This window comes from Rhamphochromis longiceps, linkage group LG4 (genome assembly GCF_057381845.1).
Source record: "Rhamphochromis longiceps isolate RC_006_pf linkage group LG4, R_longiceps_female_GT1.1, whole genome shotgun sequence".
In the NCBI taxonomy this organism is placed as follows: Eukaryota; Metazoa; Chordata; class Actinopteri; order Cichliformes; family Cichlidae; genus Rhamphochromis; species Rhamphochromis longiceps.
Genome location: NC_140560.1, coordinates 28,018,819 through 28,036,049, shown reverse-complemented (window position 1 = coordinate 28,036,049; position 17,231 = coordinate 28,018,819). Strand labels below are relative to the sequence as shown.

Here is a 17,231-nt window from a genome sequence, read left to right as displayed (position 1 = left end):
AGCCCAAACCTCCTCTCTCCCGCTCTTTGGTTCTTTCCTTCCCTAATGCTGTAACGCTGAGTCATAGCTGCCAACCAACACTTCTACAGTGCCAGTCCGAGTGCCAGGACAAACAACACTCTTCCTCTGATACAGACTAATGAAGCAAACATGCAAACACTGTTCAGACATGACTGTGGGCTCACACACCTGCATATGTAAGGTATATATCAGGCATATATCTTAGGCATATATACCGTCATGAATAAAACACGTGGAAGTGCTCCAAAGTATAACCTGTACTTAGTGATACAGAGATATCAAGTAAATCCTATAATCCTTATTCTTTTTCTTTTTATTAAGTGTCGAGATATCCCATCACATACAAGTCTACAAATTTCATTTATTAATAAAAACCTGTGAAAATGTATAAATTTACATAGAGTCAGAGGGTTAAATAACCAAAAGGGGGATTAAGCATCTACACAGAACCAAGACAATAAGCTTCTCCTTCACTGACAGCATGCTTGCCTTCTTTTAGTCTGTATTGAGGCCAGCTTCGGGGTAGCAGGAGAGAGCCAGAGAGAGGGATGTGGGACGCAGGTGTGAAGGATAGAAATGGCCATTATGTGACACTGCATCGTACCTGCAGTAAAAACTGCTGGACTACTTCATAAAGTCCCAAGGCTATTTCTCAGATTATAAGCAGCTCGGTGTACTCTCACAGGACACGGATGTAGACAGGTTATAGGGGGATGAAGAATGAGACTGATATTATTGTCTTTTTGTTTACAGTTCTGCTGCAGTGTAGAAACACTGGGCAGAGTTAATAAATTCTGTTCCCCTATCACTGTTCCTGCTGAGTAGTTTCATGTAAATTATCTACAGGAATATACTGGCCAGCATTCTGACTTACTGTTTGAAATGAAGTCCCTGCCAGACCCAGAAAGTCTTCCAGCACCACATGGAGTCCACATAAAACAAATCTAATGTAGCACCTTTTAAGATTTTCCCTTATAAGCTCAATATATTCACAAGATGACGCAACAACTGGTGAATTTTTAAAAAAGACACATAATGAGGGCTAGCTAACAGATGAGTTGTTAATGCATGCATAACACTTGTAGAGTTCACAGCATCCATCCAAGATGGCCACCGCCAGGCCTTGTTTGTTTTCTGCAAGTTCCCCGAGCCCTACCTGGTCCCACCAACCGATGAGCCAGGGCTTGGAGCAGGTCTCACAGAAGAGGTCCACTAAGGGTGTCCTGCGCTCTGCTGCTGTCCCACCCCCCTCCAGAACTCCTCCAGCAGCTGCATCGAGGTCCAGCTCTGCCCCTGCCCTCCCCTGCAAGGGACTGTAGCTGGAGGAGCGGGGCAGCCTGTAGCCCCCTGGTACAGGCGAGGGGCAGGGGGACGGCGCTGGGTCAATGGCCTCCACCACACCCATGTTGAGGGTGACTGGGGGTTTTGGTCGATGGCACCGGCAGGAGGTTCGGTAGTGGAGTGGGGTAGAGGTGCTGCGAGTCCCCCAGTGGCATGAGGGCGTCGTCAGGGTGTGTGGGGAGAGGCCACAGCCAGTCAAGCCGGGACACTCCAGAGTGACGGCTGCCCCAAGAAGGGGTCAAAGGAACAGGGGAAGGGGGTGAGGGCAGGGGCTGCTGGTGCAGATTGTCCTTGCCTACATGCAATACCCCAAAGCAGGCCACCCAGTCACTCCTGAGTCAGGCTCCAGCCTCAGTGTGGTCCGAAGATGAGGGCAAACCAGGAGCCCCCTGGATCCGGCTGCTGTGGAGACTACATCTCATCCCATTTGCTGAGCAGGCTGACCCAAATATATAGTCAGTGCTGGGTAAAGGTGGATGGGAGCCGAAAGAGTAAAGATGGAGGCAGGGGAGGTGGGAGACAGGGAGCGATGGACCGTCTGAAGGGCAAAGACAGCAGCGAATGGTGGAAATGAGTGGCAATGTAAGAGAAATGTAAAGAAAAAAAAAACAATGTCACGAGAGCTGGGCTGCTTCACAAACACTAATGAAAAAAAAAAAGGTGAGGGCAATGGAGAGATGATGACGGGAGGAGAGAAAGATGACTGAGGTTTCAAATAGTGGATGCAAAGGGAGCCTGGATAGCAGGAGGACCAGGGAAGGGAGAACGGGCAAACAACTGATGACAGCAAGAGAACAGCAAGACTGGAGAGAAAGAGAGGGGGACAGAATGGGATGCAGGCAGGCCTGTAGCAGACAGTCAGGTTGAAGAATCAAACCAGAGCTGTGGTCTGGAAAAACAGTCTCCCTCTCTGCGTCGGCTGCCCCTCCCCCACAGTACGGATCCAGAGGCCCGGCCCAATCCTACCGGTGCATCAGCCCGTCTGTGCCGTCTCACACCGATCCCAGTAACACACAGTCGGAGCAGAGGCAGTCCGGCTGCCTCCTGATACCTCCGCAGCACAGTCCTCTGCTCCCAGTCAATCCGTGCAGCAGCTGGCCAAAATGCCAGAGGTCTAATCCCGCTGCTTTAGGCTGCCGCTTCTCCTCAAATGCTCTGCCTCTTGCGCCATTTCCCTGGATGCTGTAGACAGCTCTCGCAAGCTAATCAGGCAGTGTGGCTGCAGGCGCGTGCATGTGTGTGAGTGTCTGCGCTCGCCTCTATTCAGATGCCGACAGCGCATGTGCAACAAGACAGCATGTACGTCTGTCGGAAATATGTGTGTGAGTGAGGGTGTGAGTGTGAGTGAGAGACTGTGTGGGAATATTCATGTGTGCACCTCCATGTTGGCAGCGTGGAGGATGTCTTATTTGCACCTTCTAAGACGCCGCGACATATTCACAGAGACTACGTTTTCACCAAGAGTCTTCCTCTCTCTCTCTGTGCATTGTATGTGCACTGACACATAAACTATGTCCCTTCATTCATCACTGTGTTCTTTTTTCCCTCGCTCTTTTCATCACAAGCCTGATTACAAGCACAAAGAACGCTGCTAATTATTAACACAGAGGTGAAGCATGGGAAGAATTTCTGGAATAAAATCAACAAGGCACAGGATGCTGTCTCTTTAAGACAGAGCACTATTAAAGGAGCATTGCCTGTGCTTCATTGGTTGTTGCCTAAGCCACATGGCTTATGGTCAGAGTGGGAAGCCAATGACAAAAAAGGGAAGGGCAGACCCTGCTGCTGTTCGGTAGCAACCAAGGTTACAGCAGAGACATCAGCATCAGGACCTATCCACCCCCCCCCACCCCCTTCCCTTGTCCTTCCCACCCACAAACCGTCACATCCCACCCTTCTCTACCGCTCTCTCTCTCTTCCTGTGCCCGCACAAACAAAAGTGCATGCATCTGTAAGAATCCTGCCCATGTGCACACATATGAATTATAAACATACTAATGCAAAAATGCACCAAAATTCAATACTGCTTACAACCACACCAACCACTAGAGTTGTTTCCCCCCCCAGCTTTTCAGTATACCAACCAAAAAGGAAAGCACTAGCTGAACACAGGACTCCACATCAGTTATTTATGAATACCACAGGACTGCAAATAAACCCAGAATTACTGCAAATGATCACTTTTTTAAGTGGCACATGAATACTCCAGCTGATGAGTCATGTGCTGAGCAATACTGTGTGAATATGTGTGAAGGTCACATGTGACAAGCACTGGAGGAGGCTGGAAAAGCCTTGTGGATCAGTTTATATGTTGCTCATTATCTCAGCAGGGCGCTTACGCCGAGATAGGCGAACAGTGAAGGTGAAGCTGAACATATTTGTGTGCGAACAGGTGCCCACCTTATTGGACGCCATCTCGCTGACTGAGCGGTGGGTCTGAATGGTTTCCAGCTGGTCCAGACACCAGTCCAGCTCCTCCAGAGTTTCCCGAGCCATCTGCTGGTATGTCTCTTCTAGCAGGGGCACACACCACACATAGTCAAAGTATAAATGGGCAGGAAGTGTGAAAAGAGCATGTGTGCATGGAGATCTGGGTCACATTCTAGTGATCGCACTTTCTGTCTTCCACCTTGGCTCAAAGATGACATGCACTGCACAGTACTGAATCATAATTAACCTAAAAAGCTGAGATTAGTGAAAAATAGTCTAGTGAAGCAACATCACTGTGCTGATAATGTCATGTATCATTCTGACATTTTAAATCAGGATTAAGCTTTTTAATACAAAAAGAGAAAATACCAGTTTTATTAATAAAATAAAAACTGCAAAAATAGTATTTGTTGAACACTTATTTTTCATATCTATTTCACAACCCACGGCAATGGCGGTCTTGCAACCTCCTGGCTCCACATTTTTTCAAAGAATCCTATAAAAACTAAAAGTTTCAGTTTAAATGAAGCTATTCTTACATGCACTTTGTACATCTGCATGCAAGAAGTGATTAAATTCAACATTTTATTAACCCATATAGCCATAATAGCTTAAGCCTTATAATTAAGATCCACCCAATTTCCTAAAGTCTGCGCAGTGCAGTTGATTAAACATTTCCTCAGTAATAGCCACATAATATTATGTGATGTTCTGCGGTCATTAGGGGAGAGTGGGAGCCTTGGCGTGTCCTTAAAGGAAACTCGCTGGACAGAGTTTTAATTAGCTAACAACATACCAGAGAGTGTAGCTTGGGGAACAGTGGGTTGGCTTGTTACTGGTGACCTCCTGTGGACAAAGACAGCATTACATCAGTCTGAGAACTGCCCTCTGCTGCCCCCTGCTGGGGTTCAACACTCGTGCAACATGGCAATATATGGTTTTTAAAAAAGGGCTCAGACAGGAGATATAAGAATTTGTATTGATGTTTTTTCGTCTATATGCCCACAAACACTAGACAAGAGGAGGAGTGAATATTAACATTTCATCTGGTACTCAATAACACGGCAAGGTGCTTGTTTTAATAGTGCACACAAAGTCTCTTGTTTCACTTCAAAAATGAAAGAGTCTAAAAATGACTAAAGACAAAGCCTGAGTTCGGCTTTCTTCTCAAAAGGCTTTTGTGGTTTTTGTAATCGTACGGCAAGGGTACACCGCCGTGTAATTATAGATGCTGATAATTCAGTGGCGCATTGCTTTATATATCATATTGACGTGGAACTCAAAGCCTGCCAGCTCGAGCTCCTTCTGTCTACTGCATTACAAGGGAGAATAATTTTAGTGTTATTGACCGTCTCCATCGTCTGGGCACAGAGTCAGGGACATACACCTGAGGCACTGAGCTCTCTGCACTCAGTCTTCAGCTAAAGCTTGCTGGAAATATGCCAAATAATGCACATCACATATTCCTTGAGCATTGTCTGGTCATCATAAACTGGTTAATCATGATGACTAAAGTGTTTCCCCATGGGATCAAGGAAACCGAGACATTTGTGTACACACACTGCAAACGAAGCAGGCAGTCGTGACAAGTTAAGTGGGGGGGGGAAGGGGTGTTTGACAGCATGATACTGACTTGTTAGTGGGTGTTGTGACATTGGCGAGGATGGTGAAGTTGCTTCTTACAGTTCGTAGGCTGGCCAACACCTGGGGGATGGATGGACAGCGTGGGAGGGAAAGGAGGAGGAGGGAGGAGGAAAGAGGAAGGGAGGAAGCAGGGAGGTGTGGGAGGGGGGGAGGACAAGTTCACTGCACTAATTAGCTGCCTTTTTGAGCCATTTACAGCAATTAAACATGTCAGATGAGGTGCACAGGGAATACGTACCTGAGCGAAAGGGGTGACGATCATGTCTTCTGTATGCCTGCAGGACCAAAGGTGAAAACAAAAAGCAGAGAATGAGAAGAATATGAGTGGTTGTGGCTGCTGCGGTGCTCTGTGTTTGTGTTTATATGAGAGGCTGTATCTGTGAGCTGGATGTTTACAAAGACCTGTGTGGATCTAAACAGGAAAAAAAATCCCTGAAACACATGAAAGGTTTGAGGTTTTTTAAGCTTACTGAAAAACAGACCAGGAAACAGAGCACAACAGTCAATATTATGAGGATTCATCATGATTTCATTAGCATAATGGATGCATAATTACAATCCCATTCCCAATGCTGTGTTGATTGGGATAATGTGTAGTTACTGTGATGTGCGTGAGTGGACACTGTGGGTTTAAAAAAAACATGTTTCCATCCTGTCCTCAACATGATGGATCCAAACGATGGCTCCGTGCTTACCCCTCACTGTTGATGGAGGAGTTGCGTGACATGGTTTTGGGGGACGTGTCGTAGTCTGAGTCTGAGCGGTACAGGAAGGATTCCCTGCGCTGGCTCTGGGGAAAAGAGGGGTGGAGCACCAACCCAGGACTCGCCTGCGAATCCATGGGACTGCGGCCTGGCGAGGGACCATTTTCTGAATCAAAGCTGCAGAGTGAGAGAGAAAAGAGAGAGTACAAGGGTTTTAGATGAGTTCCATTTTTGCAGGTTTCTGTTGCCGCCTTTCTTATTTCACAGTGTGGATAAACATTATCGAGATAACCCTGAATGCCCAGACACGAGTGATGATGCAGCTCAGCCTCTTGCAGTGTTTCTCTCCTTTTTTTTGGAGTGAAAGTTGAAGAAAGCGATGTGACACTTTGCGGCATGAATGCATGCAGCGGTAACTCTGTGGTTCAGCTGGATTGGCAGGCTGCCACAGGGTTTCTCCAAGAATTACACTTTACTGACATGTCACTTCTCAGAGAGCATTGTGTTTAAGTGAGGAAAACGAGCCACATCAACCGCACATTCTCTCTGGGCCAACGCTTTCTCTCTATCTGGAGGCATGACTGATTGAGAATGTTGATTTTGCTACAGATCTGACGTTAAAACAAACTACTGGTCGATTAAGGACACTCAAACTGAAGTCCCCCTGTGGCCTTTAGACATGTAGCAATGCTGGGAAGAAGTTTTTCTGTGACTTTTTCTGCCCCCCTTTTCTTGATTGTTGTGCAACACACATAAGGATGCACATGAGAAAATGCGGGTGAGGCAATACTCTATCCTAACAATGGAATGACCTATATCCACTGATCTGATAATATGTTGCAATAAGTAGAAATGTTCCAACAAAGGCAGGAAAGAAGAAGAAGAAGAAGAGTGAAAGCCAGGAAAAAAATCCTAAATACTTTTTAAATGGGTTTGGAAAAAAAAAATAGACACATGTGCCGCAACTTCACCTATGGTTTTGTGAAGCCCAATTTTGATGCCTCTGTGTTAGCGTTTTGCCGCTATGTTGGAATTTTTACAACCTGAAGTGCCCATACTCTATGTGGACAAAAGGGGTGGATTGCTAACTTTTTAGCTAATGCTAACAAGCTCCACTCTGACACTGCACCGGTGCACAGCTCAGACACTGCTGCTAATTAGAGCTAACACATAAAATATTGGATTTTGCTGACTAAAAGCACGAGCACAGATATCTTGGATGGTCTGTTGCTCAGTCAACCGCAGAGCAAGCCATAATGTATGACAGATAATTCCATTAAAAACGCTCCAAAAGGTACCAAAACACAAACCTGTTGAAGAGGGCTGGTTCGAATTAGCAGAGGAAAAGTGTGCTGCCAGATACCTCCTGCTGTGTTTCCATCAGCTTGTCAAGTTTAGTGATTAATATATATGAAAAAATCCTCCCCAGCATTCAAATAAAACGCATCAGGTGTGATGTACATAGCACCAATAATAATTGTCCTCAAGCTTTTAAGACACAGCATATCAATACAAATATAGACTCAAACAGTACACCAAATAGCAAAAACAATGGCAACTGCAAACTTGTAAGAGCAAGAGCTAAGAATTACAGGAGACCCATTTCATCAAAAAAAAAAAAAAGTTATTTTGTTTAAGCCATAGTTTTATCTTGTGCATTAAAATTTTCAAAGCACTCAATGTCTTTATTTCCAGAATATTCCAAATTTGAGGACCTTTAACTGTGAAAGACGACTGACCAAATGTTGTTTTACATTTCTATGCTGCTGAATTTTAAATCATACATTAACTAAATCGGGGGCGAGACCAATTACGCTTTCAAAAGTCAACCTTTAAAAGGAAAATATTATTAATAAAATTCTCTCTCAAGCTCAGCATTGCTTTCCTGAATTTTACAATGATGCTATTGCATTAGGCCTCTATGGTTGAGATCTTTAAAGCCTGTTTGTGTATTGACATTATAAGTTTTATTTATAGGTTGGTACTTGCTACAGAGAGCAAACCCATTTCATGCCAGGCAGTAAAGATGTTTCACATTTCAATACGGGACTCTGTGGGGATTTTCTCGCTCTAGGAGGCAGCTTTGAGGTGCCCATTGGATAAACTACAGCTTTCGCCATCTTTTGCCAAAGTACCAAATAAATTGATGATAACTTTGTTATTGCCTTTTACAGCTCTGCAAATCAACAATTAATTCCCTTCTCCTCAAAATTCAGAGCGTAACCCAGATGAGCTTAACCCAAGGGGGCACAACAACATACTGCTCAGATTACACTCCCCTCTTTTTCCCCCAAACCACCTTCAGTCACAAACCTTTAGTCTCCAGCAAACGTCAGCAAAATTCCTCTGGCATTTTTTTTTTCTTTTTGAGATGAAAGCAAGATTAGATCTTGCAACACAGAACCAAAGTCAGTATTGATTCAACAGGGTTTCAGAGTTTGGCATTATGTAACAAGAAAAAGATGGACAGGCAGCAGTGCAGACAGACACCAATTTATCTGACAGCATGTGCGAAAGGTATACTGCTGGATTTATTATGTTTGTTACACACCTAAACAGCCACAGGATTCCTCATATATATTTACCTGCGTTTAAATGTTGGGATGACAAGGACAGATATGTAGGCGCATTGCACTGCAGCAACAGCAGCAGACGCAGCATCTATTTTTGATATAGGATCACTTTTATCTCCTCAGCACCTCTCCACGTCTCCTAAACTTCCCAAACTTTTGTTGTCAACACAGTTGTGAACGCCCTTCAGTTCAATTTCTAAAATTAAGCATGAAGTGTGATATTTTTGGAATTTACTTATAAATTGGCCAATTAGGAGGCACTCCTTGCCCCAGAAGGCTTTGAGGATATGGCAGCAGATCAAATTATCATTAAACATGTTTCCTCAGTAATGAAGAAGACATAAGAAATGTCTGCCATGGGGACTCTCTGCAAGCTGCATGTGCTGTTTTTTTTTTTTCCTGCAGACTTTCAGAGTAATTATGAGACTTCAGCATTCTGAATTCAGCACTTCTCCAAATCTAATCCATCTGACTAATGGTTTAACAGTGTGTGCATGGAATAATTTGCTCTGAAATCCACTTTAGTGAGCTGCATTACAGTCATATTGGACAAACGTTGAAATGGTCACGCCGCACCTGAACTAAGGCATAACTGTTACACATAACTTCTGCATATTTTTCTCTTTTTCTTTCTTTCTTTTTATTTTTAATGAACAAAGATTGCTTAGTCACGACCAGGACATTAAAAGATCAGTGTCTTGGTGCACAACTGTACCTGTAAACACAGTGAGATGAGCGTCTGCGCTCCTGAATACTGCGGTTTAGTTTCAAGCGCCGAAACAGAGCAGAGCCTCCTCCGTGTCCCCGAGACTGATCCCCTGGCGACACGGGTGAGGTGAGCGGGGGCACCGGAGGTGGACCCTCACTACTCTCCCACAATGTCAGCTGTCGTGTCAGCTTCTTCTGACTCATTGCTGGCCCTGCTGGAGCTGACAGGCGAAGGAAAACTCCCCCAGCCTCCACTTACAACTGGCTGTCTTGCTCTCTGTGGCCGTCTCCCTCCCACGCAGTCCCCCTCATCCACTTTTCAGTGAGTACTCAGGCAGAAAAAAACAAAGCACCTGACGTATGTGCTGCAAACTGTCCTCAATCCAGAGCGAGGTCTAATAACAAGGCCTGATCCTCCCTTTAGTCCTGCTCTTGCACACGTCTCACACTGGAGGAGTCAAATTTCATCAACATGCGTATCCTGTGATGTGATCCTCATGCCCTGGATACCTTAAATCCAGTTCCCCCTTCTTGCATCCTCAGTTTGTTCCCTGGATTAATTTGGGTCTTTTTAATCCTTGCTTGAGCGGGTTTGTGTGTTCCTCACCCCTGACAGCCTCACAGAGAGCTCTTCTGATGTTTCACCACATCAACTCTGATTCCCATACAGGCTGACCCAAACCGGACCTCCGTCCCCTCCTGGTCTCCACGTTGCTGTTGCTCTCACGTTCACAACTCTTAAGACATCCCTGCCGCTAATGCACCAACTGCTAATTTCCTAATTAGCCAGCCTTTTGCCCTCTCGTCTAAGTTTTTCTCCCCCCTCCCACCTCCCTGATGAAAGCATGTGCTCTCACTATCCTTATCTCTCTGCTCACACTTCCTCTGCAGCAACAGGAAGGCTGATCAGTACGAGTAACAGACCACAGGCGAGAGAATAGAGAAACACGCAGAGCCTGTGTAATGAGGATTTGAAGAGGAGATACAAACAGCCCAAAAAAGAGAGGAGGAGAAAAGAGAGAGAGAGGGGGGGGAGAAAAAATCAGGGGAAAATGGGTTGACTCATACCCCTGTGTAAATGTTTACACGATCTACTAAAAGAGCGTGCAAGGTTTGCGCCCAAAACATTTTGTATTTTGACATCAACAACCTTCACCAGCAGCACTTTCTGTGGCCTTTAGATGGGAACAGACACGGTTCTAGCATAATATTCTCTATGAGCAACAATTAGACCATGAAATAGCTTTCAGACAAGGTGCATAGGTCAACCACATCTAATTCAGTGATGGCATTGTAGATAATAATAGTAGACAGCCCCAAGCTGAATTTTTGTGTGTGAAGAGTGCTGCTCTTTTTTTGTGGTTGTTGGGGTTTTTTTTAACACGCCACTAAAAATGATGAAACAAGTCTCTGTAGTGTTTATTAAAACTAAGTTGGAGCCACTGAAGCACTGCAGGTGTCAGGTTAGCTGTCAGCACTGTTCCTGAGGTGTTATTTGTTACTTTCATACCAGGAGGCATTGATTAATAGCATTGTGACTAACTGATTAACCCTGAAATTACCAAAATGGCATTTGGCAACAACACTGCTGGAAATTTAGCAATTTCCTTTGAATAGAGAAAGAGTGTGTGCAATTTATTTAGATACTGTACCAAAATGTCTTGGTAATAACCACAGTGTTTATTGTTTTACACTGACCAGCGCTGTGTAATACTCCATGATGGCATAGTTACTGAAGTTACAAAAATCAAACTGTGTAAATAACTTGTAGCCGTGTGAAAAAAGTGCACCCCAGGAATAACATGAAGTAATCATTTTCTGTATGACTTTATGAGTCACTCACGTCGTTGTGGAAGACTTTTTTTGCAACTCATCTTTCGCAATGTTGGGCCATATCATTGAGGTTTGTGCGCATTAGTTGGTGCAGAGCTCTCTTAAGGTCTCTCCACAGCTTTCTTAGCATGGTTAATGTCTGGACGTTGACTTGACTATTTCATCACCTTAACTTTTTTATTTTTTTCATTTTTGTTGCCGATTTGCTGCCGTGCACGAGCTCACTGTCCCGCTGCACGATCTAGTTTCCATTAAACATTAGCTGGACAGATGGCCTCACATGGAATTCCAGAATGCTTTGGTGCACAAAGGAGTTTATGGTCGATTTGATGCAAGGTGCCGAGGTCGTGTGGCTGCAAAACAAACTCAGATCATCACCCCTCCACCACTGTGCTGACAGTTGGTACGTGGTGGTTATGCTGACGTACTGTGTTTGGCTTTCTCCAAACATGGTGCTGTGCATCACTTTGGTCTACTCTGTCCAAATGACGTTGCTCCAGAAGGGTTTGGGTTTGTCGAGATGCAGCTTTGCAAATTTAAGTTGCGTTCTTCTGTTCTTTTTTTACAGAAAACAGGATTTCTCCTGGATCCTCCCAATGAGTCATACTTGTTTCTGTCTTTTTCAAAGTGAACTGTCATTAACTTTAACGTTTAGGATGCTGCTGAAATTTGACTGTAGAGTCGTAGTTGTAGGTCTCGGGTGTTTTTGCATCTTCTCTGTGTCGTCTAACCTTGGAGGGAATTTTGTGTGAACTCCACTCCTGGAAGATTAACAACTGCCATGAATGTTTCCCACCAGTGACTTTATATTTTTTTTGGAATTAGTTTATTATATCAACTATCATAAAACAAGAAAAATATTTTAAAAGTCTGTCAAAAACTTAAGGTAACTTTCAGGAAGTTACCAAATTAACTTTTTTATACCCAAATTTGAGGCGGCACACTGTATTCACTGAGAAATTAATGAAGCATAACATTTAACCACTAAAATTAAGTTAAAAATGACAATTAATTTCTGTTCAGGAATGCAATTAATTAACTGTAATTTAGCATCTTAATTAAAAAAAATAGATTTTTTCTGCTTTTTTGCAAATTTGAAATGTCATGGATGACAACAATAATTATATTTAAGCATTAAAAATGACAATTTTAACTGGAAAAAGCTTGAACATCCTGGTGAATTAACCATTGTAGGAACAATTACTGATAAGGTAATTTAAGGCAGCTGTGATAAAACATTGCATTTTGTGGCGGTATATATATATATATTTGGGAACAGTTCACATATTCGTGCGACAGAAACGCCTGTTAATTTTTTATGTCTGTGCTGCAGGTTGTTCTGCTTCTGCAGTATAAAGAATCATTAATACAGTTGATGTTTTAGAGGCTCTCATACTGCTGATTGTTTACTAAATACAATTCTTAATTTCTGCTTGTCTAAGTGGAAAATGTAATCCAAACACTTCCTGTTTTTGGTTGTAGGACTAACCTTTTGTCCCTGTTTGGGATACAAATATTTCAAATTGTAGAAGTCTGTGTGCATGCTGATACAAACCTACATTTGTGTGTGTTTGTGGGTGTGTGTGTTTGATTTTGTGTGTGTCAGCAGTGAGAAGACAAAAAGAAGAAAGCTATTCAAACTCTGTGTCACAATTTTAATATACACTGCGCACATACCGAATGAGAGCATAAATGAGATGACTTGTGAATGGTATCTGTTTTTCCTTCAGCCTTTTTCTGCAACAGCAGCTTCGGGAAAAAAACAAAAAGAGCCCAAGCAAAACCTGCTGCATGAATTCAGTGTTCCACCTTTCAGCAGGCGGCTTAAAGCCTGAGCACGGCGAAAAACACGCCGAAGATAAGATGCCTCGTCGAGCCGTTTCCTTCTCGCCTCTTGCCTTCTGCGTTCATTGGTTTACTTTTTCCTCTGAATCTATCTTTTCCCTCACTTCTCTTCCTGGTGGAGAGAGCAACTACCGTTTGTTTGTGATGCACTCGGCATGGATGGTGGAGCTCATCTTGGAAAGTCACTTATGAAAAGGCCTTGCATACATCCTGTTTGAACAGTGCCTTTCACAGCCAGACTTTGGGAAAATGTCAAGAATTCAAATTCACTTGACAGTTACTGTTGTAATCTCTGGAGAGCTGATGAAGAGACAATTATTCTATCTCCTTTTAAATACCAAGTCCCAGCTCGATAATAGCTGGTGAAACCTCTCAAAGTGACTCATGCACACCCGTGGTTGTTACACACACGCGCGTGAGCACATACTGGCAAAAACACACCCCGATGATATGCTTAAGCGCACACACAGAAGAGCGTTAATGCTGAAACTCTTTTGTTTTCAATCAACACTATAAAAAGGCGAACTAGTTGCACGCACATACACACACGGACACGCACACATATGGGTGATTATAAGCCGGGCTGTGGGCAGCTCTCTTGGTTTCATTATGTGAAAGCTGAGTCCCTGGAGTGTATTGCTGCAGACAATGACATGATGATCAGAGGTTTCAGGGGGAAGGGGGGATTTGTGCCAACAGAGTCCCTTCTAATGCCGATAGCAAACCATCTCTGTCGTGATTAAAGCTGCTGTCTCTCATATAGCTACCTGAATGCTTCCCTCTGTGAATGACTGGGGCTCTGTGACGCACACCTATGGTTATAGATATGTGTTAACAATGCGGTTTGATTTGCATGACTGAGAGATGTAGTCAGTCAGTGACTTGGAAAATAAAGCTAATTTCCTGCATGCTCACTAACCCTATAACATCAAGCTGCATTGTATTTACACTGAGAAGTCTTATGCACAGGTATTAATGCATCTCTATTTGCTTATTAAATTACAGCTGTGCCTTTTCTTACAAAGAGTCCATGTGTGCAGAGAGAACCACGAAAATTGGACTGTGCTGCAGCAGCACTTCATTTAGTCTCTTCACTGCATACATTTCTGCAACAAAAGGGGAAGCCTGGTTTCATGTCATTACTACAGCAGGCTTCAAAGGGCTATGGAGCCCTAAGTCAATACAGCGATTAGTTTAATTAAACCTATAAGTCCATATGAGAGCGTAGAGGAGATTTACATACACTCCCTCCATTGAACGTCGCTTGCTATCGATTATTCATTAACAGTCATCACGAGGAAGCCCCTGGCAGGGGCAGCCTGCTGCCATATCAGCGTTTTCCCAACAGCCTGGTTGGTGTCAGCTCTGCTTTCTCCCCATCACACTGTGCACTGCGGTTAATCAGACCTCTCTGAAGGGATGAAGCAACACTCATCCATTTAAACGACTGTAAAAAAGAAACGATATACTCCAAACCCCGCCCCAACAATCCTTTTTCTTAATTTTCTTCAGCTCAGCGAGTTAATGATTAACCTGTGTGAGTCCGTCAGCCTTTCTCTCTTCAGTCTGTACTCTCAGCCTTAGTGGAGAATGACAGTTATTTCCTGCCCCCGCTTCCTCCTCTCCCAAGCAAGCACAGATGCTTATTTCCACGTGCAATTTCAGCCTCCCCTCCACAACATTCCCCCCTCCACGCACGCACCCACCCACCCATGAGCTGTGCCTCACCCAGGCATTTAGCACCTGGCTGATTGCTACCACTGTGGGGGCGGCAGTCAGGCCAGTTGAAGGGAAGAGGAGTGAGGACTTGCAAATTGGGAAAGGCTGCTACTTTTATAGGCTGACCATGTAATCACAGCTGTACTCTTATTGCTGCTGTTGAATCATCAGCGGATCTATCGAGCACATTAGGCCTTTTTATTACGAAGCAGTCTCAGGCTGGGGCAAAGCTTTTAGGGCAGCGTGCCCGTAACTGACACATCTCAAATGACATGTCCAGAGCAGGCTTGCCATCTCCGCTTGCCTCAGCTTGCCCTTTGTGTTCTCAGGCAAACACCAGATAAGAAGAGAGATAGAGGCACGCTCATGACTCCTTACATTTTAATGCCGACATTTACAGTACAATGCGCAAGAGGCAAGCGCTCTGAAGGGAAAGTGCTGGAGCCAAGCCACATGGACAACAAAAGGGCATTTGGTCACTGGAGCTTCACAGAGCTGGGGTGAGAGTAATGCAATGGCATAGATGGAAAAGGGAAAAAAAGGGCAGGACACAGTAATAATCAGTTAGACGGAGATGCGAGAAGACTGCTTATGGTGCAGTAACTGTCTGGTCAGGAGGCACCCTCTAAAATCCCCCGAATTTGCTGAAATCTGCTAATGTGTCATCACTAATTCAATAATTAAATCAAGTCTCCCGTTGTTACAATCATAACGATTTCAGAACTTATAATCAGATATTTAAGCGTCTTGATTCGTTGTGACCTGGCAGCTGAACGCTCATTAAACTCATCAAATTATGTTCGTTAAGAAACATTGCCACCTTATTAGCATACCAGCCAGCATCCATTCATGCTGATTTAAATCTTTCCAGAAATCTCATTCCTTATCCAGCTAAAAAAAAACAAAAAACAACCCATCTGCATTCAGAAGGCATTATTGAGTCTTTTCATCCATGCATTAGAGATGAGTCACAGAAATTTTCTACAATAAAAATCAAAACAGTGCTAACCCCTGACGAAAATTCAGATCCACTTCAGCCCCTACCCCCACGCTTTCACTTTTCAAGAGTTCCACATTTCACCAGTAATGCTGGACTCCACATTGTGAGAAAAACCACACTCATTACATGGCGCCCTATGACCAAAAGTAAACCAGATAAGTACATTTCAGCATGACTGAATGGTTGTTTGCTGCTACTTTTCAACAGCTTTGGTTTCTACTTGAAGCTCTTGTTAAAGGTTTTACGTCGGCTGCTGTCACGATCCTGTTGCTTAGGTTTTTTTTTTTCATTGAAGGTTTTTATTACATTACGGTAACTTGTCTGTCACCTTGCACGTTTGCCAGTCATGGTGAAAACGTATGAGCAAGCAAATAAGGGTCAAGTCATACAGGCCTATGCTGGTCAGCCTGGCAACCACTGGTCATGAGGGAAAAAGAAAAAAGATTAATATTTCCCGACTGGTTGCGAGTGGTTGCTGGAAGTTGGCAATGCTATAGCCCCATTTGAAGGCAAATAATCTCCATTTCCAGCTTGCGTGCATTCCAAAGTTACAGCTAGCATACACCTGGAAACGCTGTCAAACAGTCGGGTTTGACAGTGACTGATTGGATGAAGCTGTTAGAGGCAGATAAGTTATACCAGGCAGCCTATCAATCCTATAAAACCTGAGTAATTAGTAATTGTTCTTTCTTTTTACCACTAGTTCATTCATTGTAAGCTAAAATTGACCAAAAATACACACTTTAGCATGCACCATGTTAACTGCCATTTTGCATATCTAAACAAATATAATTTTGCTAGCATTAAAGTAGCAATAAAGCAGTAAATTGTCCAATTTAAGAGACTAGATTAGATAGTTATGCAGAGTGAAGGAGTTCTATATATTGATAACATAATGTTTAGAATTTTTTAAATATATCATACAAATATTTGACATATTATTAGTGGAAAACATAATAATTACCAATTCGAGAATCATTAATTAATCAGCGTGTTTGCAAGATAATAATAGATTAGATTAGACACTGGAGTATTTAAAGCTCTCTTGAGTTTAAATTCACAATAATTTAATATTATCAAACTTCTACTTCTTGTATAATACTCATATTTGATGACTGTTGCATTTCATCTTACCACACGCAGAGTGTTCTGTGCATGAGATTTTACATCAAGTCTGAAATTTTGTGTGTCTTTTGTGTGTTCTCTGTTTGGGTTTTAGCGTCTGACCGTTTTTGGGTTTTTTTATGCCGACATTCTTGGCTTCGGACATAATGAAAGACAGAAAAAAACCACCTGTGGCCTTTTGATGGGAGATGTTTTGTAAGGGGAGGGAGATAGTTTAAGCTTACAGGTCAGAGTGACCCACTAATGGTGGTAAACAGAGGGCTGGAACGTTTCTATTTCTCTAAGCTG

At 43.4% G+C, this 17,231-nt stretch overlaps 1 protein-coding gene across 2 annotated transcripts in view; it reads right to left on the bottom strand.

Annotated features, from left to right (window-relative positions):
• The window catches only part of pde4a (phosphodiesterase 4A, cAMP-specific), a 54,129-nt gene that overhangs the window by 10,926 nt on the left and 25,972 nt on the right, over nt 1-17,231 (bottom strand). The window contains exons 1-6 of one of the 2 annotated variants that reach the window (XM_085404283.1): nt 9,429-10,304; nt 6,132-6,317; nt 5,675-5,711; nt 5,426-5,496; nt 4,589-4,638; nt 3,763-3,875 (exon numbers count right to left, since the gene is read on the bottom strand). In XM_085404283.1, the coding sequence (XP_085260409.1) occupies nt 3,763-3,875; nt 4,589-4,638; nt 5,426-5,496; nt 5,675-5,711; nt 6,132-6,317; nt 9,429-9,625 (654 nt within the window). In that variant the 5' untranslated portion in view covers nt 9,626-10,304. Of the gene's footprint in view, nt 1-3,762; nt 3,876-4,588; nt 4,639-5,425; nt 5,497-5,674; nt 5,712-6,131; nt 6,318-9,428; nt 10,305-17,231 lie in introns of those variants that run through there. The other variant, XM_085404282.1, reaches the window with a different exon arrangement.